General features: G+C 42.7%; 2 protein-coding genes across 5 annotated transcripts in view; both read right to left on the minus strand.

The window, feature by feature from the left end:
* Nucleotides 1-16,251, minus strand: part of PTPRB (protein tyrosine phosphatase receptor type B) — a 63,502-nt gene extending 47,251 nt beyond the window's left edge. For 3 of the 4 annotated variants that reach the window (XM_068999020.1, XM_068999012.1, XM_068999036.1), the window contains exons 1-4: nucleotides 16,163-16,251; nucleotides 14,500-14,889; nucleotides 5,909-6,147; nucleotides 377-653 (exon numbers count right to left, since the gene is read on the minus strand). In XM_068999020.1, the coding sequence (XP_068855121.1) occupies nucleotides 377-653; nucleotides 5,909-6,147; nucleotides 14,500-14,889; nucleotides 16,163-16,217 (961 nt within the window). In that variant the 5' untranslated portion in view covers nucleotides 16,218-16,251. Of the gene's footprint in view, nucleotides 1-376; nucleotides 654-821; nucleotides 1,311-5,908; nucleotides 6,148-14,499; nucleotides 14,890-16,162 lie in introns of those variants that run through there. The other variant, XM_068999027.1, reaches the window with a different exon arrangement.
* A 766-nt stretch (nucleotides 16,252-17,017) lies between these two features.
* The window catches only part of PTPRR (protein tyrosine phosphatase receptor type R), a 126,281-nt gene continuing 120,804 nt past the window's right edge, over nucleotides 17,018-22,494 (minus strand). Inside the window, exon 13 of the mRNA XM_069003896.1 lies at nucleotides 17,018-18,172. Within this exon, the coding sequence (XP_068859997.1) occupies nucleotides 18,079-18,172 (94 nt within the window). The 3' untranslated portion in view covers nucleotides 17,018-18,078. The remainder of the gene's footprint in view (nucleotides 18,173-22,494) is intronic.

Genomic DNA, 22,494 nt, shown 5'->3' on the forward strand with positions numbered 1-22,494 from the left:
TTACCTCTGAAGAAGATTTACCTGTTATGAAATAGACTGTATTTTAAGCATAGTAAATAAACTGTCAGTTGAGGAAATATGACAACAAAATGTTTGTATGAGAACAAAAGATATTATGGGCTACTACTACATAAAACATTTTTCTGACCTAATGTCCTCAAAGCACCTTCTTCTTCCAAGCCTGCTGGGTTAACTGACGGTAGTAGTTACTTCTGGCAGCGGGCTAAAGACAACTCAAGCGCAGGGCTGCTAGTTCAGCAAACACTGTCCACTGTAAAGGTATCGTCCTCCTCCTCTTGGAGCCAGCCGAAACAAGCGGAGAGAAAGGAAAAGCCCGGCATCTGTCCCCGCGCACCTGCCATGCCCGCGCCCTTACCTGTCTGCACGGAGATGTTGAGAGGCTCCCCGCCGGCGAGCGGCTCGATGCGCAGGTGGTACCAGGTGCCGGCCTCCAGGCCCCGCAGGGTGCAGCCGTAGGTGCCGTTCCCCTGGGGGGAAGGCTGGCAGCCGGCCGCCTCCCCGTCCTCGGAGCGCCCGCTCAGGCTGAAGTTGCAGGCGCGACCCGCGGCGCCCCAGCGCAGCCGAACGCTCTGCCCGGCGACGCTCCGCTCCGTCAGGTTGGCGCTGCATCCCGCCGCCTGCCCCGGCGCGGCCTGCGGAGAGCGGGGAGACCTCTGAGAGACCCGCCGGTGCCCCGGGATCAGCCCCCAGCCCCGTCCCCGCGCTGTGCCGATGCGGAGCGAACCTGCCCGTGTCCCCCAGGCTCGCCTGCGACCTGCGAGGGGCGACCCTGCACCGCCCGCCTCCTCCCGGCCGCTCACCTTGGTCAGGGCCAGCGCCGTCCACAGGGCGAATCCCGCTCCATAGCTCAGCATCGCCGACAGTTTTTAACCCCAAAAACCCTCGCGGGGAGGAGAATAGGGGAAGGGACGGCGGGGTTGGGGTGGGGGGGATCCGAAGAAGCGAAGTGACGGCGGCGGGCCCCGGGGGCCCCCGCTCCCCGCCGGGCTCCGAGCCCTGTGGCGGGCCGCCCGCCTGCTGCATGCGCTCGGGGCTGCCCCGGCCGCCGAGCCACCTCCCTGACACCGGCGTGGGGTGGGGGGGCTGCCCGCCCGCGGCTGAGGAGGAGCGGAGGAGGCGGGGGAGGCGGCCGCCGCTTCCCACGCTGCCATTCTGACCCGGGCTGACTCTCCCGAAGCCCTTCCCGCCGACTTCCGCAATCAAGAGGCGATTTCCTCGCGTCTCGCTGCGGGGGGCGAAACCCGGCGACTCGGGACCTGCCGCCCACCGGGCAGGCAACCGGCCCCGGGGTGCCGCCCCTCTCTCCTTAAGGATCCCACGTTCCTCCCCGCTCCTCTCCCACCCCACCTCCCTTCCTTCCTCGCCGTTTCCTCCTCATGTCGGTTTTCCCCTGGGTCTTGTCTTCCCAAGCGTGCCGGGGCCCCTCAGCGGTGCCGCTGTTGCGGTGCGGCACTCTTGTCTCACGTTGGTTGCACCTCACTTGGCGCTGCCTTGCCTGGCCTCATGGTTGCATCGCCTCACAATGTCTTCTTGCCTCTGCCCCACCTCCCAGCTGCCTTGTCTCATGCTGGTCTTGCCTTATTCCCACCTTGCCTCTTGCCTGCCTCACCTCACGGCTGCCTTGCCTCGTGTGGCTCCTTCTCCTCCTGCCTGCCACTCCTCTTGGCCACCTCGCCTCTCACTTGCTTCACTCCATGGCCACCTTACCTTGCATACCTGCTCTCCTCACACCTGCCACCCTTCACAGCTGTCCCGCCTCCTGGCCCACCCTCCTCTTGGCCTCAGCTATCACAAACCCACCACTCCAGCTCCCGCATCCCAAACTGATGTTTTTAAGGGTTAACCATAGACCACCAAGGCCTCCATTCTCTCTCCGGCCGTGTGGCACTGCAACCAGAGGCCTTGTCTCCAGGAGAGCCCAGCAGAGCCCAACACTGAGCTCCTGCCTGCAGCAGCAGAGTCTGTCTGTGAGTGGCCAAGCCATCTCCGTTTTCTGTTTCAACTCATGTCCTCGAAACAATTCCTTCCCATATCCCCTGAACAACTCCCAAGCTAAAATTACACACACCATGGAAAGCAAGAAAGTCTCCCTGTTTCCAGACTGCACCAATAAAGCTGTGTGCAACTCTGAGATTGGTACAGCCAAAATGAGAGTTTTCCATTTCTGTCATGCATGCCTGTTTCCTTCTTGTTTAACTTGCATATAAGTGCGTACGTGGGGTGACAGAGAAGAAGTGTAGGCAGAAGCATTTTGCACCTTCAGATATTCAAATACACAATAGCAGCCATGGAGTGAATTTGGGGGTGCACAAAAGACAAGGAAATGGACATTTACTTTCTTCATTGGGAATGGCATTCTTCTGCATACTTTTCTGTTGCATTATGCATGGAGGATTTTAACTTTTAAAAGCAGTACCTCAAGCAAATTCAACACCATCTCTGTATCACTTTTGCCCTCTTTGAGTGAGAAAAAGGCTCTGCGTTTACAAACATTAGTCTGCCTTTTAGGGGAGCTGCTGCTCTAGAGTTTTTCTGGGCACCAGCCTGTAAAACAAGATACAAATATGTGAAAAACCTTAGCTCTTCTTCTTCTGTTCTGAAATCAAAAGTCTGAGCACTCAAGAGTGTTACCTGCACCTACAGAAAACTTCATCTGTCCTATTGGAGCTCCATGCCTGCTCCTAGGGACATGGCACTGAAAGTGTTGTGCTATACTTTGCAAAGCTGAGGATAATTAATAACTTTATGATCATTGCCTTAAGTGACAATATAAATTATTAAATGCATATGGAGAATGGCATAAGTTATTATGCCATTCTCAAGCCCATCACAGAAGAGGATCTCCCTTGGAAGAGATGTTTCACGTACTTCAGACGGAGGAACCAAGCCCCAAAGAGCAAGCACAGGAGTAATCATACCATTGATGGGAAACACAAGGTGTGTTTCTTAGACCTAAACTGGGACTAAAATGACATAGATGTCTTGTAATCATTTAAGTGAGTGTTTTACAGTGTGATTTCTTCTTTAGGTGATCATGGCTTTTTGGACTTAACAGCATAAACCACACCAATACTTTTCTAGCACTGGAGAAGTGCAAATCTGAAGGCTTATTGGGATGTTTGGATTACTTCAAAACCCTCTCTGAAAATTAAAACGTTCAGGGTAACCTGCTTTTTCTTGAAAAGTGGAGCTCATGTTAGGACAAGGATTTTTGAAAACATCCATGACCAGAACTTGCAGGGAAGATATAATTTGAATATTTAGATGGAAGCTATTTAAGCAGATGTAAAAAGTAAAAGGAAAAAAAAAAAAACCAACATAATCAACACTGCAAACATCAAATTCGGGAAAAAAAGTGGAACCTACCACAAGTAAAACTTAAAGACTTTTGGAAATAAATGCCTGTTTGTCTCTTCCAGCTAGCATAAGATAATGCATGGAGGAAAATGATGTTACTGCTTCTCAGAAGTGCTCATAGTTTAGAAGTTCCTACTTTATTACACTTATTCCTGCTATCATAAAATCTTTACTTTTTTGTATTAGTAGAAAGGTACTGGTTTATTACAGGTTTTGAGACTTCCTTCTGTATGTTATTCAGCAAAAGCTGCTACACAGGTAAGGTCTGACACAGACGCCTATGCCAGCACTGGAATAAAACTGGAGGGGTCCATCATTCACTGGTGGCAATATATTTATATAGAATAGCCAATATAATGCAAGTAATTATTTCCAGACTGATAGTGAATAAATGGGCTTTTAGTAAATCAGCAGTCACACAGCCTTTAACACTTACTGATCTGTGTGGCAAGCCAAGAATCTAAACTGAAAAAAGAACTGGAAGTGAGTTTTGGGAGTTGCCGGACGTGTCTCTAATAGCAGGCTCCAAAGTCCCTTTCAGACACTTTCCCAAGGTTTCCTGATTTTTTTTTTTTTAACACCAACCTCTCTGTCTCTCTAATCAAGAGGAAATGGGCTTTGCATAGCTTTTGTCATGGATTCAAAGTGCAAGCTGCAGTTTTACTTGAAATCCAAGGCAGCTCTAAACCAAACATTTTGTTCAATTGAAATGTCACTATTGTCTCCCCAAAATGGGTATGTGCACAGCCAAATAACAACATGGCTTTACTTCTGCAAACAAGAGGCCCCAGCCTGGGCAAATGCAGTTCATAAGAGGTATTGTCTTCCTCACAACAATACTCAGCACTTAATCTATGTGTTTTCAAAGTATCATATTAAATCTAGTTAATCCTTTAAAACATCCCCGAAGTTTGACAAAAAATGTTTTAACTCCATGCTAAAGACTGGGAAACAGAGATGGAGGCCAAAGATTTTAAATTTTTGTGTCTAAATTGGTATATCTGGATTCAAATGTCCAGAGCCAGTTGGAGGCTACAAGAGAAAGCTATTACTGATTTTTTTTCCCATAGCTATGCTTAGATGGCTAATCCACAGAATTCTGCTTTGAAAGTTTTGACGTAAGCAGCTTGCTCAGTGCAAATGATGTAATTCAGGAGGTGAAGTGGTGTAGAAACACCAGAGGCAGTAGCTTCTGTTCAAATGGTGCCATTTCTCTAGCTCTGGCAGGATTACGTAGCAGGAGTGCTGGAGTGCAGTAGGATTATGCAGTAGGAGTGCAGTTTGGGTAATACCTGATTTAATAGGACATTTCCATTTTGAAGGAACCAGTATTCTGTGCAGGAGGTATGCAAATGAACAGAGGGCATGAGGAAATAAGCTCAGCCTGCCTGCACAAAGCCAGAAAGATCATATTTGAAAAGAACTACATCAGTTATGGAACGGGGTGCAGTGCATCCATCCTTGGCTCAGTCCCTTCCCCTCATCAGCATTAGAACAGCAGTATATAACCATCAAGTTTATGGACCCTGACACTCTGTCCACAGCCTTCCCAAACATAAAACACATTTCTTAGTCTTATCCACTGCAACATACGTAGTAATGGTAGTAACTGAAACATGTTTGCCTGTCACAATACACTGAGTGTAGTGTGGTCTCCTGGAAGATAAGCACAGGGAATTTAGGGATTTTCAGTTCTAAACCACTATGTGGTAATAGTGATATAGTGACCAATAATGTCCTGCATGCTTTAGCTCTAACTGCCCATACACATTCTGCCAATGGTGATTCCAGATTTGCTCTCAGATTACTGAACTGGGTCTTGCAGTAAAGGAAGACTGGAAATTGATTTGGAGGTATTGAATGTCTGCCATTTTCTCCTTCTATGGCTGGGACCGGCAGCCCCATTACCCTCCTCTGCCAGGGCGGTTTGTGGTTGGACAGAGCAAAGACCAAGTGTCTGTGTGTCTCCACTCTGCCTATCAGCCAGTAGATAAGCTGACCATGGCCAAGGCCAGGATTCCTTTCAAGGCCAGTTAAAGCATTTGGATTTCTCTTGCTTTGATCTGTAAACAATGTATGTAATTATCTGTAAATAAGGTCATTGCACACTGTAATTCTTAGCATGTAATTAGAGCTAGACCATCACATCATGCAACAAACAATAACAGAGTCACTGAGACCAGATACCCAGGCTCCTGTGGGTCCTGCCACATCCAGGAGCTTTCCATTGCTTCTCACATACCCTGATAATTTCCCTTGAACTTTTCCCATTGCAATGTGCACACCTGGATTGGGCTGTACAGAAGAGGCAGAATTTTTCTGCAGCTATACTTCTAGCAAATGACATTGTCAGCATGAACATCAAAACAAAGCATCCCACCAAAAAAGGAACAAAACTTAGTCCTGTAGCTATTTTTTTTCAGGTTTTGGTTTGTTGTTTTTTTGAGCCCACAAACATCCACTTGTAATAGCTATCAGGCTCCACAGAGTGGAGCAGGCTTAATAAAAATCAGTAATTCTTCTGTCTTACCTCTTCTGTAGTGCTAGAGTATGGAAGAGTCATTGTTGGAATCCAGGCTTTCTCTGTTACTGCAGATTTCAAGTCGAAATAGAGGTTTTCAATGGGATTTTTACTGAAGTGTTCGGTCACTTTTCTGATGAACATCTCTGTGCTGCTCTTCAACACATTTTCAGGCCTAGAAGTAACAGCATTTGAAGAGGGGGATGTAGTTCTAGTACTCCACACAGAAGTGTCTGCATCTTGTAGATCTAAGACAAACAAAGGAAAGTGATTAAAATCAGCTCTACATTTTTATAAACAATTCATTAGATTCAATAAATGTGGCTGATGCAACTTCCAAGTAGTTTAAGTGCACCTATCAGTTCTATTTTTTTTTGTTTGTTTGTTTTCAGTGCAAACATATGTTTTTGCATCAATACCAAAGCCTGCAAAACGCAACCAGAAAAAAAAAATGTCCCTGAACATTCATACCATTAATTTTAAATATAATCCATCAGTGATTCTGAAGTGAAGAGAAAGGTTGTACTTTGTCATTAAGGGCACAATGTTTTCACTTGCAACTTTTCTACTTGCTTGTATCTATCAATGGCACACAGTATCAGCTTTATATTGTCAACCCTCTCTCCTCGTTTCTATGTGCATGGGCCAGATTCTCATTTGCCTTTTGTTGGTGTAAGTTTAATACATGGCTTTATTCAGTATAATTTTTCAAGATGATTTTTTCAAGATGTTTTTTTTCTCAAGATACTTGTTCAAAATAAGTTCCCTGTGCCCACATGAACGTTTCTCTTGCTCTCTAAAATCAGTCTTATGCAGACCCCGTGCTAGTCCCTGACTGCTGCCTTCCCAAGGCTCAGCTAATGGCCTATCACTTAACTGAAGTACCTGTAAATATGACAGTGGATTCGCTTTTTTAGTCACGTATCCTTCAGAGAAAGCCAAAGTTGCAATTAGAGCTCAGGAAAGATTTTACTACACATTTTTCCTCCACATTTTCATGGCTCTTCCTCCCCATTGGTATGTATTTAATATCCTTTCTTTGTGGCTGTGAGGGCAGGGTTCAAGCTGTGGTGGCCTCTACATCTGGTAGCATCACATTTCAGCTAAACTATTGGAATTACTCACTGGCCCCTTCTCACAAAAAGCTGCCCTGCCATTGCTGTAACACAGCTAGTGTATATTGGCTCAATGCCCAAGACACTTTGTCTGTCCTTGAACTGGGGTCTCCAGCACGACAGAACCTTGTTTTGCTGCTGAGCCACTGGGCTGGTTGCCATTTATAACAATTTTAGCTCACAAATCCTTTAAAAACAAAGTAGTGAGTGGGTTAAATTGCAGCAGAAGCTTTCAAATCCAATTACTTGGTGTGCAATTATGATGTCTTAGCTGGCCAATGTGTGATTACCTCTTACCCAAAGGAGCAGTGGGTGAGCTTCTACAAAATCAACATTATCGTTTTTTTATGTATGCGTAAATATATATGTTAACATGTTTATGTAAATAAATTTGCAGCACTCTCATTTGCACAGAAAAGTGATATTGTAAACCCTAGCAGGAGACATTTCCATGCAAATGTTTCCTGTGCTTGACAGCACAGTGCATTCACCTGGTACATGGTTCTGGAACGTTTTGAAAAGTAGTGGTTTACTGGAATGGGTAGAGTAGATGTTTTCCTTCTTTTTATCTAATTGTGCTTCTCTGGAAATAAAAAAAATTCCAAGTCTCCAGCAAATTACAAAAAATGCTGATCAAATCTCTTTCCAAATCAAGGCAGTGAAAACAATACTACAGATCCAATTCTCTCTTACACTTGTGCAAAGGGTTTCATCAAAACCTCAGGTCTGGTCCAACTCTGCACAATTATCTTCATGCTGCTGCCTTTGCAGAACCCCATGTGGAGAGCCTAAGCTGCAGAGTCTGCTGTGGTCCTGTGTCACATACCTTCATAGTTCCCATGAGAAGGACAGGAACCTTGTGCTCAAGCTGTCATCACCTGCTGCAACAAACTCATTAGCTGGCACAAGTCCAGACAGTCTAGATTCCATGTCAGTCATTTTTCTTGGAGATGTCCTATTAGTTGTGGGTCTCTGAAAGTCTACGGTAAGCAACTAGAAATCCTAGCCCCAAGGACTTGGAAGGAGCTCTATGCCTCTCAGATATCTCAGCAGGAAATAGAACTTACTGATAAAAAGACAGCAAAAAAGGGTATGTCTGAGCAGTCAGCAATTGCTTAGAAGAGGCCACTCAGTTGAGTTCCTAAATATACATTTACACACTCAACATGAAAACATGCTAAAAAAAAAAAAAATCTTGGCTTAATTTACAGACAAATAGCAGTGATTCCAGCAGGAAGGCATTTGCATTCCAGTGCAATTGTGCTTTAGGAAAGCTGCTCCTCCATAAAAGGGAAGCTGGTGCTGCCAGTGACATTTCTGGGACTCAGCAGCCAGGATAACAGGCATTCTTGGTGCAGGAGCGGAGGGGAGAGCTCGACTGTCCTGGAAGCAAAACACTTGGTTCTCAGAAAAGTTCCACCAGCCCAAGGAGGTCCCATGAACAAGCATTTGGTCACTGCATGACCCAACTCTTCTTGTTAAGCTTCAGGCTATTCTGGGTTTCCAGCTAAAGGATCTTTCCCAGAAAATGCCAGTTACAGTCTGTTACCTGTAACCTATGGATAGAAGTGCCTTGTATATAGCACTATGCCATACTGGAACTTCAGATATATGTACCAGTACCTTCCATATATCCTACAGTGGACTGACTAATGTGGTTCATATCTGCACCACTTTAAGAAAGTCAGAATCCATGTTTATATTTTAAGTAAAACCACTATTGTGATCCTAGCATAAGAAGCCTCATAGCCCTTCTTCAGCAGCAGGCACTTAAGAAACAAAACTGCATATTATAAGGCCTATGTAGCAGATTTCTACACAACTTGAGTTCCAATTTTTTTAACCAATAAAAAACTCACCTCTTCTCTGGACATTAGTAAAGTACACAGAAATCTCAACAGTGGGAGTTTTCATATGTGTTTAGCATTGTTCTAGCAGCCTCTTTGGAAATCAGTCATAAAATGTTTTTGGGAACAGAACAACAGCACTGACACTGATGTTGATCACTAGTGGCTGGATGATATACAATGTGTGAACATAATATTGTAATCATCAGTAGCACACCCAGGAGAAATTATGATGTTCTGACTAAGTGCATATTTCATCCACGGGGTGTACTGCAAACCACATCCATCCACACAGCAGCAGGCTGCTTACAAGGAAGGGAATTCCACACTTTTGTATGTATGATTAGCAGAAGTGCTGATTAGCTGTCAAGAACTGAGAACCCTACAGTGGTGTCTTCAGCCTTAGCTGAGCTGGCACAGTGCAGCTTTCTGAAATAGCTCACACTGTACGGATCTGCCTACTCTATTAGAACACAGTTTCAGAAAACTAAGGCTGAACTGCTAGTGAAACATAATTGAATCAGATATCTAGTGTATAAGTTAAAAAATACTCTGTAAGACTGCATCTAACTCACTGCAAGACTTGAAACAATAAGGGATTGCTTTAAGATCTCTTTATGTGCAGGACAAGACGAATTATCTTTTTAGCTAACTACTTGTAACTAAAAAATCATAATTCAGATTTCTGTTGTATGTAGGAGTATGACAGAAGAACAAAATCCACTAAATGTCCTTTCTTTCCCCTTCAATGTTGACTTTTAAAACCTGCAAAAAATCCATTCTGCTTGAAAATTTTTACCTTCTTTAGCTGAATGTTGTAGAAGTTAGTATCTCATTTGTATCTCATGTCAGAGAAGCTGAATGTCTCAAACTCCAGTCTCATCCTGAGCTGATCTTTTACTTCCTTGTTTTTGAAATGCTGAAGTAGCCACTTAAAGGTTCTTTCCACATCAGTGGTAGCATAACACCCATGTAACTATGATGACAACACCATTGCTGTACCAGCCCTATTTCTGACACTATGAGTAGTTCCAGCTCACCCTGAAGTGGATTTTTGGTCACTGGAAGGGCATCTAGACTTCATTAACTCCATGGATTACACCTCTATGGAAGAGAGCTCAGAAACTTAGTAACTATGGAGACACCTAGGTCTTGGTTCAGTTGCCTAAACCTACTGGAATCTGAACTGCCCTAGGGCATCTCAAGCATCTGCCCAGGGCTCTCATATGTCTTTCTGGGCTGGCAGTCAGAGATCAAGTGGAATATCCTGGAGCATCTGAACTGACAAAAAGCACCTTGCTGAGATAAGTAAAATAATCACTTCCTTCAGACACCTATATTTAGACACCTAGAAGTTCAAACCCACTCCAGCAGACATGGAGGTTCACACAAAAGAGAGAATATAACAATGAAAAACAGCAGCATAGTTGTTTGGAATTGGCATCTTTGTTGGCACTTCCAGGAGAAGATGAAATCATAAATCAGGACTTGCCATCCTCCTGATTGCTCTGGGAATATGTGCCTATTGTTCCATTTTTTCCCTATGAAAGTAGCTGAGCTTGTTTTGTTCTATATTCTTTGTGCTGTGGCTCACTGAGACTTGAAAATTTACAAAGCCCAAAGACGTAGGGTACACTGCAGATTTCTCCATTTCTTTTTAGAAAATCTAAACCCACATTTATCTTTGAGCTTCTGTCAATATGCTACTGGATTGTGTACAAGATCTCGTAACTATGTCCAAGGATCTGACACTGATGCCTCTCTTTGTCCAGACGGAGCTCAGCAAAAGTGGTCAGTCATGAAAGAAAGATTCAAATAATTTTTTATATTTCATGGGTTCACATAGATGTTAGCAAACTCTATAAAAACCCTATAAAATAACTTGGAGAGATTAAAATGAATTTCAGTGAATGTATTTTAGGAAAAATGTTTTGGGTCAACTTAAAGGTGGATTGAAAATACCTTTATCACTGTTCTAATTTATCCTCAAGGAATTTTTAGAAGTTACACACACTAAAAATTCCAAACTGTAGTGAACTTACGGATGGATTATTGCAGTATCTACAAACACTAAAGGTGTGGAAAGCTTAAAGCCTAAAGATCTTGACATTATTTCAAAAATGGGTAAGAGTTGCTGCCTTTTCTGTGCTTCTGCCACCTTCCTTTCGTGCTTTTCCACCTTCCCAAGAGTCCCAAGAAGACACATGTGCTTCCCTTTCCATGTTCTGCAGTTGCTACTGCTGCTTCAGTGGTTTAGAGCATGCTTGGAGTGTGCACTGCTCTGGTCTCTTCTGTGATCCATCTCAGCCACTGAAGCATCAGCAGTGGGATGTGAACTTAATTAGCTGAAGTTCTGATTATGAAGCAGCTAAACTGGAAGGGGGATAAAGGGAAGAGAGAAGCTCATGTGAGAGAAATGATCCCGGACAAGAACCAAGGGTAGAAAAAGTGGAAGCAACAGTGCGAATGTCAGATGGCCCATCGGACTTCAGCTCATACCTGGTATCTGGTATTTTGTCTATTTTAGGCTGCAAACAAACAAGATATAGAAAGATGTTATAGTTGTTATTTGAATTTCTTGTCCAACATGTTTTATATCTTTGGAGATCCCATTATGGTTCTTCAGTGCTTGGCACACAACTGTAAGTAAATCCTCCATGAAATCAGCTACTCTTTTTGAATGTCTTGATATCCACAGCTCTAGGGTTGTCCTTACCATGTATGGTATAAGAGAAATGCAAGGAAGAGCATCATATTACAAAACAGTTCATGTCACCTTCTGTATCCAGACTGCTCTACAGCCTGTGTGGCAGTCTCTAGAGCTCAGTGTGTAACTGCAGCATACAGCTTGGCCTTGTGTCTCCTTATTTGAACTACTGACTACTTAGTGAATAATTTTTGGTCAGCAGTGGTTTTGAGGTTTGTTGGTAATATTCAAGGTACCACATAGCATTGCATCTGTTCTTAATTGGATAATTTATTAAAATTAACCTACCTAGAACAAAAGAAACTTGTAAGAATTGCTTATGCAGCTCAGGAGTGACATCAGTGTTAGTGTGTCAGCGTTCATATTGGACATTTGTTCCACAGGTGTTATTTACATGCAACAGTCTTTGTTCTTTTCAGTCATCCCACCCTTCTACATCTTTACCTGCCCCATCTTTTCCTTCTACCTGTTTCCATTCCTGTTCCTTCTCCTGGTTTCTGAGCTTAGAGAAGCTCTGAACCCAACAGCAGGCTGGTGAAAAGAAGGCTTTAGCACTACTGAGATTTTTTTCTCTCTCTGCCCAGAATGTCCTCAAGAATTTGGTGGGAAATGAAGTATCACTTTCTAAAGGGATATTGATACCTTATGACTGTTCTTCATGTCAGCTGTTTCAGCTGGAGGCCAGATTCAAACATGAGTTTGTGTGAGAAGGACTGTTTGCTGCTAGATTTAGAATCATCTCTGAGTGAGCAGAGATGGGATACATACCCAAATTGATCCTGATTTCCACCAACAATCATTCAGGTCAGGACTGTTGCAAAACATGTAAATCCAAACACATCTCAGATGGATGATTTGAAATCCAAATCCAAGCTCAGACTTTCCCCAAGCTCAGAAAAATCATGTTTGATATTTGAGTAAGGTCCAGAATAAAAGGTAGTTGCAGTTACTGGGTTTGGTGCTTGTACTCTGTCTGGGATGATGTTTGGAATGCAATTCAGTGAGCTACTCCTATGCCAAAATATAACTATTTTTATGAGTACTGTGAAAACAGAAGGTAAATTGTAGCAAAATACGGTGTTAGTCAGGAGTAGAAAAACCTACAGCCATTTCAGCTCCAAAGATTTTGCTCAATTTTTACTATCTTAGCTAAATATAGACCAAATATGTTATTCTAGGCTGATCCACTTCTGCTTATACTGAAAGCAGATAGATGTTTTGGAAGACTAATTTTACACATTCAGCATTGAAAATTTTAACATGCATATAGATGCCATGACCAGAATTGGGGGCATTAGATTTTGTTCTCATAGTACTTACTACTATTTGAAAAATTAATCTCTTTGCACTATTTCCACTTTATGAGCTTATATTCCTGAAATACTTAGTTAGGTATTGAGGATTATAATGTTTTGTTGACTTGTCAGCAGACCTTCCCAGAGCTGTGAAAAATAAGGTAAGTAACACTCTTAGAAAGGATTGACAGGCCTGTCTACGGAGAGAATTTCAGGAAAATTAAGGTAAGTTCATTTAAGAACTGAGGACAGTAGAGGAGAAGGTGCTTTAATATCCCATGACAATTGTCTTAGTGCTTATTGGTCTTAAATTGCTTCTCCTCTGAGGATGATTAAGAAAAGTATATAAGGTTACTTTAACTTTGTGAGGCCACACTCCATCCAGCTATCTAAAGGAAAAAACACTACCTGAGTACCTCATCTGAATGGTTCATAGTGTCTTTGAATATGCAAACCATACGCACCCCACAGGACTTAAAATGATTTTGTCTTTTTAATCTCTAAAATATAGGAGGGCTGGGATGGCATCATGGCCACTTTTCCATTCCCTGATTCTGGAAGCTATCCTTTCATACCTCCACTCAGGTGAGTAGCCCTGGTCCTATGAGTAGAGTTCTGCAAGTGCAAATTTGCTGAAAAAAATGGTGCCCTGCCTTACAATAACTAGGAGTTTAGACAAAATGAGGCTTTGGTTTAAACATTCTGAAAATCTGGCCATATGCAAAAGTTTTGGGTCATTTTGTTAACCCTGTAAAGACAAGAATTAACTGTTCCCCAGTAAAAAGATATCTGTAGGCTGTTCTTATTTACTATGAAGAACTGCTTAATAGTGCACAAGAACAGTATTAACAGGATTACCAGGAAGGCTCAACAACAGGACATTGAAGAAAGCATTATTCAGCAGTATTCAAACCCTCTATTCAAACCATTCTACCCTCCATTTTGCCATGGACATGTAAACCCACAACTACACAGATGTACTGGTAGGTGTCTGTAGGTGTGTGCACAGACCTTTGCATTTCAGGGTGCTATTCCAAGAATTTCTGAGACTTTTGATTCAGTTCATTATTCTCAGGATTTTGAATGTTCTCATGTATATGGCATCTAGGAGCAAAATTACACTGAGTAAACAAATGAATGTGTAAGCCATGACTGTTCTAATTATGCATTTAGGTTAATCAGAGAAATAATTGTGCATGTGTTTGATTTTCAGATGTCTTCTTGCTCTTGACAGATTGAATCTGGATTTGTATGATAACGTGAATGGGGAGGAGAACTTCTTTGCATCCACATTTTAAAAAGTACTAGGAATTAGTACCCAGAGTTTAGAAATGGAAAAAGGAAATGACGCAATAATAGTGAGCTGAACTTACACATAAGCACATTGATCCAAAGATTGGGAGTAGACAAAAGGAGAGACATCCTGAAAATATAAAGTGGCTTAAAAACTCCACCAGTTGTGAGAAAGACAGCATTCATCTCAGCTGTTCTTTAGTAGTTCTCAAAATGCTTTTCAACTGTGAAAAACATTCTTCTGTATGAATAAAATACAATAATTTTTCACCTTTGGGTTAGCATAACAGAGACATTTTTGTTACCAAAACTCCCAGGATATTTTCTTGAAGGAATAACTCACCTTGCTTTGAGCACAGATTTACATAAACAGGTTTTCCCGTCTCACTGGTCTTTAGCTGCATCCATGTATGAAGGTATTTTTTACTCCGCTTGGCCATTACCTTCTGGCCTTGTTTTGTGAGAAAAAGAGAGCTGTTGGCCACCTTCAGGAGCCCATCCTCGTGGCAATTCCACCTGACTGCCTGGAGGCAATCGACGATGATGCTGCGAGACGACAGAGCAGAGCGCGTAGAGATGCTCAGGCACTGGGCAGACTTCACGTGGAGGAGCCTGTCATCTGCCATCCACTGCCACTTCTGGTTCAGGCTGGTCATATTGCACTTTTCCATAATGACTCCTCTCTTTTCTGAAAGACACTGCTGTTTCTGGACATGGATAATCAGAAACCCTTCTGGGAAAGGAAAATTCCAGAAAAATACAATAGATTACACATTTACTTGACAAAAAGAAAATTTTCAATGATTTAAAATACATCAGCAGATAAATCTCTCTTCCCACTTTCTGTGCGTGGCACTTTTCATGAAACTTCCCGTAAGTTGAACCAATTTAAAATAAACCCTCCAAGCACAACACCCACATGATGCATGTGCTGGTAATGTAAATAACGAAAATGAAGAACCCCAGACTATTGTAGCACGGTTATGTTGACCTTCATAGAATATAAAAATAAGAAAAACTTGAACTGGATATAAAAGAAATCCAAGAACTATTAACTTCAAACACCAGTTCCTCATTTCCCCTGCTTGAAAGCATACAGAGATCTACACGAGTTCTCAGTCTCTGTTTCAGTTTTACAACACAGACTTTAAAAATTATAATTTACTGCCTGCAGGTTGTTTTAGTAACATTCATAATGTTTCTGAGGGAAACATATAGGAGGATATTCACAAATCTGTTTCTCAGTGCCTGTGTTACAGGAATGGAGGTTCTTTACTGATAGGAAGTACATCTGTTTTACTGGATTTATCCAAACATCTCTGGCTGTTAGCTTTGTGACCATTCCAATTCACGTAAGATTAGCTCTCTGTGTCACCACACTTAAAGATCAACACCAACTACTCAAATGAAGGAAACTACAATGCATTCATCAAAACCCCATGAAGTCACCAATGCAAAATGAGTACTTGTTACAGAACACAGAACCGGTTATTTCACATGCAGCCTCCCTGCCATATCATGTTAATGTTGTTCTTGGTTTTTCATCTCAGTTACTCACATTTCCAGCCCCATTAGTTACAAAGTGCTAAACCAAATGTGTATTTATTTCCTTCAGTTGATGTTGTCATTCCCGTTTTTACAGACCTGGGTATTGTCTAACTAAGCATTACAGAAAGCTCCGGTCTCTTAAAGTTTCACAAAGTATGAAGAAAAGATAGAATCTCTCCTTTGAAACATTTGTCCCAAAAATTCAGCTCCTGGATTGTCTATCAGGAGATGTTCTTAAAAAAAAGGAGATATATCTCCAGCATAGAAGAAGGCAGTTTATTTTCCTTTGGAAAGGAATCTAAACAGAACGGGCTATGTTGGCCCTGCCCCTCATTCCTCTGGTATGAAGCCCAGAGAAGAGCTGACTCGGTTTTTGTAAGTCACTGGCTGTGCCAGAGGGCTCTGCTCAGTGGCAGAAAGGACAATACAGCAGAGGGGAAGTGGGGAGAGACACTTACCTGAGAATGTCAAGGCAAGACAGGTAGAAACCAGGACGTGAAATAAAGAATCCATTTTCCCTCTAGCAACTCCCCATGCTTCTCTTAAAAAAACCCACCTCAGATAAGTGAAGCGAAGGCTAGGAAGGAAATGTGCCTTCACAGGGGGAAAAAGTCAGTGACGAGCACTTCCTTCTATTCAATTGTTTTGGGGGGTTTTACAGCACTTTGTCCTTTTACATGATTCTTCGGTTTACTAGTTCGTTTATTTTGGAAAAATACAAGCAAAAGAGAAGTTTTCAAACACCTGGGAAATTAAAAGAGATTATATTGAATCTCTTTAGACTAAAAGAAAGGGGATCATACCTTTGTGTAATTTGTTGCCTGTGAACTATTACAAATCTACAGGTCATCTGGATGGTGCTGACTAAGTATTATCCAGGGAACGAACATGTATTTTTTTGTAACTACACATAATCAAGAAAAATCTCAATATTGATATTTCTAACTCCACAAGTTCTAAAAGCCAAGTGGAGGATGAGGAGGAACAGAAAGAGGAGGAGGCAAAGCTCTGGCATCTGTACCAGATCTTACAGAAACTCCCCCAGAGGAATCAAGTGATGCTGGGTTTGCCTTCCCATCAGGTGGTGCACCTTGCTCCATGTCAGCGGGGGATTGCCTGTGTCCTCTGGATTGGTTCCCAAGTGGTCTGAAGCCATGGTGGAGGCTAATCAAATTGTGTTGTGCTGAGCCTGTTTATAGGGGTACAAGAGTTTGTGTGCATTAACTACTCTATGCAAGAACAGAGACTTCAGTTACTATTTTATATTAAGGGTAATTTATTAGCAGTATGAAGCAAAGTCAACATCACTGCATTAAAAACTCATTATACCCTGTAAACAGACCTCCCAGTGCCGTAAGTCATAATGCCAACTTCGCATATCTCTTAAAAACAAACTTTCACTGAACAATAAAGGAAACAGTCATAGCAGCATTTTCTTTCTTGTATAACCTGTCATGGAAGAGTCCGTATCACTAAAGGCATCCATCTCTTACTGAAAGAGACAGAGCAACATAATGCAAAAATTTCTGTATTAATAAAAGACAGACAAATAGTTAAAATCCTTACCATTTAATATATGCTACAAAGTTTCTTTTAAAAGTAGAATGACTTACACAATTTACAAACACACTGGATTCAGGTCTGTAGCAGAAGCATGTTCTAAGACAATCAACAGTATAGGGTAAATACATACACACTGAATAACAGACATTGTGCTCTGCAACTGCTCTGTAAGACCTACAGTAAATACACATTTAATAGTTAATAGTATGAAGAACATATATTTCCATATAAAATATTAACTGCTTTTGAATATTTTCAAAAACAAGATCTTTAATTTTTTTATTATCTCCTTTTTTTTTAATCCATAGTTGAACACTTGCAATTTTAGCAGCAAGAATATTATGTGGCCAAGAAACAAGCTCACCACATAATCAGTAATAGCACTTTACAGTACAGTTGACAGTCCATTCACAAGACAGTTTGCAAACGTCAAAGCTTTTATACACTTGTTAAACATTTCTTCTGTAGAAGTCCCAATGTCCATCTGACTGCAGCAGTAGCATATACATACATTCCATATGGCAGATATCAGCATTACAGAATTAAACCCATCTTTAGATACATACACAAAATCCATGTGTAGTTTCAGTACAGTACCTTCTTTATAAATCATTTTTGGGAAGCTCACAATACATTCATATATGGTAAGGGTCCAGCAATCTCTGTACTTTTACCAAACCGTCCACAATCCTTTCAGAAGTTGGCCTCAAAGCCGTCTTTCCCACTGCAGTAAACTCCTTGAAGAAGCTGCTGGTAGGTAATGAAACAAATTACCTCAAGAGACTGACATTCGGTTTCACTCTCCTCGGCTTCACTGGACAGCTTCTGCAGAAAGTCTGCTTTCATACAGACTCAGTGCATGGTGCACAAATTCATACTGCTCGCTGGTCTGAACCATTCCACCCCTGGAAAGGAAACACACTGGACTGAAATCTTATTTCTTAAGACTGTAACACCCTCCAGCTCCCACCAGGCCCATGACCACCAAATAACACAAGCCCTTTTCTCAATTTTTGACTTAGAGTTTGCTTGAGTAAGTGGGGAATTTTTGTCACAGCAGAATTACTTTCTTCATGACTTAATGCCATCCAGCACATGCCCAATATGAAGAATTCCCAGTTCCATCAGGGTAAGAATTAGAGAAGAAAACATCTGGTATCTACAATTTCAAATTCAGTATATTCAAAGAGAATTTTGCTCAATCACTTGGGCAAGGAAGGCGAGATACATGGATGCAGCATTACCACTGATGGAGCAAGGAAGTAGACAGAATCTGGCCTTTCATTTTTGTCCCTTACTAAAAATGCAACCTTCTGTGACCCACAGATGGCCTGTGCAGAGAACAGCTCTTCCTGTCCTCTTTCTAAAGCCTACAATGCATCCTGTCCGAACAGCCACAATGTACAAAATTTTACAGCAGTGAATCATTTCACCACCAACAATGCAAAAGAGTTTAACCTAACCATAAAAAGAACTAGTTGCAGCCAGCTTGGATTAAATGCCTACATTTTATACATTCACCTGATAACAATCAATTTTTCAGGTCTAAGTATGAGGATCAAGTGCCACATCTCCAGTGCTGGTTGCAGTGTGGTAGGAAGGGGATGTCCTACAGGAGGTAGGTGTGGTAGGAGTGGTACCATTTAGCTCTGAAATTAAATTGAGCCTCTTTCTGTCAATATTGAGGTATTTGAAGTCTCCCTTCTCATGGAGCAAGGCCTCAAGTTTACTTAATTCCACTTCTATTATCTCATCTGCCAGGGTATTCAAAGCTATCTACTCTGCTTCTAGAAAAAAGCACCTGGTTCACCCTCAGTGTGCCCTGGAGCAGCTAGTTATCTTTGGGATGATGAAAGACTAAATGGCCTTAGCGAGGAGGAAGACATCAAGATATGTATCACATTTGGCTTCAGTTAGATCTTCATTGAAACATTCAAATTTGAGAGGTATTTGGATCCAGAGCACTGTTGGAGCCAGATATCTTACAGGAGCAGGTATGACAATCTCTTAAGATCCCTAACAACAAATATGGTACTGCTATACCAAGCTATTTGAAAAATGGTAAAATTGCCTCAACAAGTGTTGTCCTTTAGTATTAGAGAAAGTTATCTACAACCACAAGGTCCTTTCATTTTCTTCAATGCTACCGGATGGCTGAATGGCCATGGCAGGAAAATCATAATTAAAATAATACCTACTTTAAGCAAGTGACCAGCTGTCTGTATTCCTCCAATGAGCTCAGGAAAATGCAGAACACCTTTTAGTGAGCTGCAGGGCTATTATGATACGCTATTCCTAGGAACAAAATCACAGGTCCCATGCAGCCCAAAATGCAGCACTCATAGCTTTGCCATCAAAGACATCCACAAATTCCTAACTCTTGGCTGCCTTTTGCCTTCAGCTGCTTTCCTCTGTGTTTGTCCCCTGCCTGGAGATGCAGCGAGACACGAGAGGTGATGGGAGGGCTTTGCTCTGTCCTCTGTGCTGCCTTGTCTCCTTCCTTCCTCCGCACTGCTGCGTCCTGCTCTGCCCACGCAACCCCTTCCCAACCAGCTTTCCTCCCTGTCTTCCTCATCAATATTCCCCCAAGATGTTCTCTAAGGGAGTGCACTTCCCAGGTTAGATCTGCTGTGGGGAAGGGGTGGAGGAAGGGAATGTATCCAGGGAGAAGGACTTGGCAGGAAGGGCAGGTTAAAACAATTTTGGCTGCACTAGGCTGTTTGTGGTGGTGATCCTCGCTCCTTCCTCTTCAGTGATGAAGCAACATACAAAATCCTCAAGAAAGCATGTGTAAGACTGGTGGGGCCTGAGCCTAGCACTACTGTGTCTGCCCTGTGTTAGCAAGCACAATTAAGAGGTTATGATGCTTCTGAACCTTGTATGGGCAAACAGTGCGTATTTCTGTCAACTTAAGGGCATATGAGTCTTATTCAGAGGTTCAGACAACTTAGCTTTGTCAGTGCCATTGTACATGGGATTTATTCAACCATAGTAACCACAGAATGCTTTGGGTTGGTAGGGATCTTAAAGACCACCTAGTTCCAAACCCCCTGCCATGGGCAGGGACACCTTCCCCTAAGACCAGGTTGCTCAGAGCCCCATCCAACCTGGCTTTAAACACTTCTAGATATGGGGAAGCAAAGAATTTCTTGCTAATATCTAATCTGAATTCACTCTCTCTAAGTTTAAAATCATTATCTCTTGCCCTATTGCTACAGACCCTGGTAAAAAGGCTTTGTCTGTCTTTCTTATAAGCCCCCTTTTATACTGAAAGGCTGAAAAAACATGTCCCTGGATGCCTCTCCAGGCTGAACAGCCCCATCTCTGTCAGACTTCCTTCATAGGAGAGGTGTTCTGTCCCTTTGACCATTTTCATGGCCCTTCTCTGGATCCACTGTGGCAGGCCCATGCCTTTTGTGTCCTGGGGACCCCAGAGCTGGATGCAGCACTCCAGGTGGGGTTTCAAAAGAGCAGAGTAGAGAGGCAGAATCACCTCCCTGGACCTGCTGGCCATGCTGCTTTAGATGCAGCCCAAGACACAACTGGCTTTCTGGGCTGCAAGTGCACACTGCCAGCTCATGTCCAATTTTTCATCTACCAATATCCCAAGTCCTTCTTATCTTGGTTCTTATGCAAGGTTCACATTTAATAGCAGGGTATTATCTGTGACCTCAAGACATTGGTTTGTGGAAATGTCTGTGTGGAAGGGCGTTTCAGGAGGAAATTTGCTCATGGAGGGAGGTTTCCTCTCCCCTGTCCCTAGTGCCCAGAAGGGATGTAGCCACAGCTACAGCACCTCTGTGTGTGCAGCCTTCGTCTGTTTGCCAGTCCGCACTGCCAGCTACTCTGTGAGCTGCTGGGCTCTACCTCTTTGGGACTCTTCGGCTTGGTGCTTGGAAGGAACAGACCCTGGTATGCTGAGAGCTCAGGAACTGTGACTATCTTTGCTTGGGTAGCAGTGGGTGCATAAAGGGTCCTTTACCCTGCCCTCTGGCTTGCTCCTAGTGCAGCTGGATGCAGTCTGCTCCATAATGAATGTGATGCAGGGTTTGGGATTATTTTTTTTTACCCTGAGGCCATTAGTCAAAACACTTAAACAATGAATTGACGCACACTGGAAATGCTTTTCATCCTGTCTGAGGAGCCAAGAGCAGTTATCGGATGTCATTCCAAGAATGTGCCTTTAAGGTTAAGAATTTGCAAAGTTTCTCGATGTCACAGTAAGTCTTGAAGATGCCTCACATCAAACATTTCCTGTTTCTGTTGCAAAATATACAAAATGAACTGGGAAAAAAAGTAAGTTGAGCAGACCTGTGGGTTTGTCTTTTTACAAATTCACACAGACCATGGCTGTACTTCCATCCTGGGTCAATATTTTGAGTGGATGGTCCATTTTCTTGTATTAGCTCAGAACTGATGATTACTGTCAGACCCATTCACCCCTTAACTGACACTGAACAGCTAAGAAGGAAGTGGTAGTCGAACATACCCTACCTAGGAATAGCTCTGTGCTGTCTCAATCCCTGTTGGAGCATTATTTAAAACTCTGTTTCCAGGGAGAGCTACACGGGCCATTAATTAAACTGTTTTCCAGCATAACTTTTTGCCACCATCTGCAATTTGTCTGGATGCTTGTTTGGTTTTTGTTGAATATGCCAGGTAATAGGAATGTTTTGGTAAGTCACTACAACACCACTTGTGAGTCCCTCAAGTCAGGTTTTTTCTTTTTTCCTATTGCACTTTGGTAGAAATATGGTCATGGACTCGTGATAAAAAGTCCACATGAGAGTGGACATCCCTCTGTGTGTTCATTCCATCAGTAACCTGTGTTTGTTTGTTTATTTGTTTTTTGAGGGCAATCTGATGCACAAGTAAAAAACTGGAGCTCAGCTGCTGGCCAGCATAAATGATGAAGACAGCCTCAGCACTGATTCTGCTCTGCTCTTGATTGTACCCCATTGCTGATGTTGGCCATGCTGGTGACTGCAGTGCAACACTGCAATGGCCACAGCCAGCTCTTGCAGCCACGTCTAGCAGGCTTTAAGTACATTTTGCCAGCTTCATGACACATGTAATGATCCTGTCTCACACACCACCTGCCAACGATCACCATGTCGGGACTGGGACATCAGGGGAGGTCAGTCTCATTGAGCTTTGTCCATGTAACAGTGACACTTGGCCACTTTATGGACCCACAATCTGGTTGGGCTGGCAGTGGCTACTGTAG

The sequence above is a fragment of the Aphelocoma coerulescens genome, chromosome 1A, assembly GCF_041296385.1.
Source record: "Aphelocoma coerulescens isolate FSJ_1873_10779 chromosome 1A, UR_Acoe_1.0, whole genome shotgun sequence".
NCBI classification, from domain to species: Eukaryota; Metazoa; Chordata; class Aves; order Passeriformes; family Corvidae; genus Aphelocoma; species Aphelocoma coerulescens.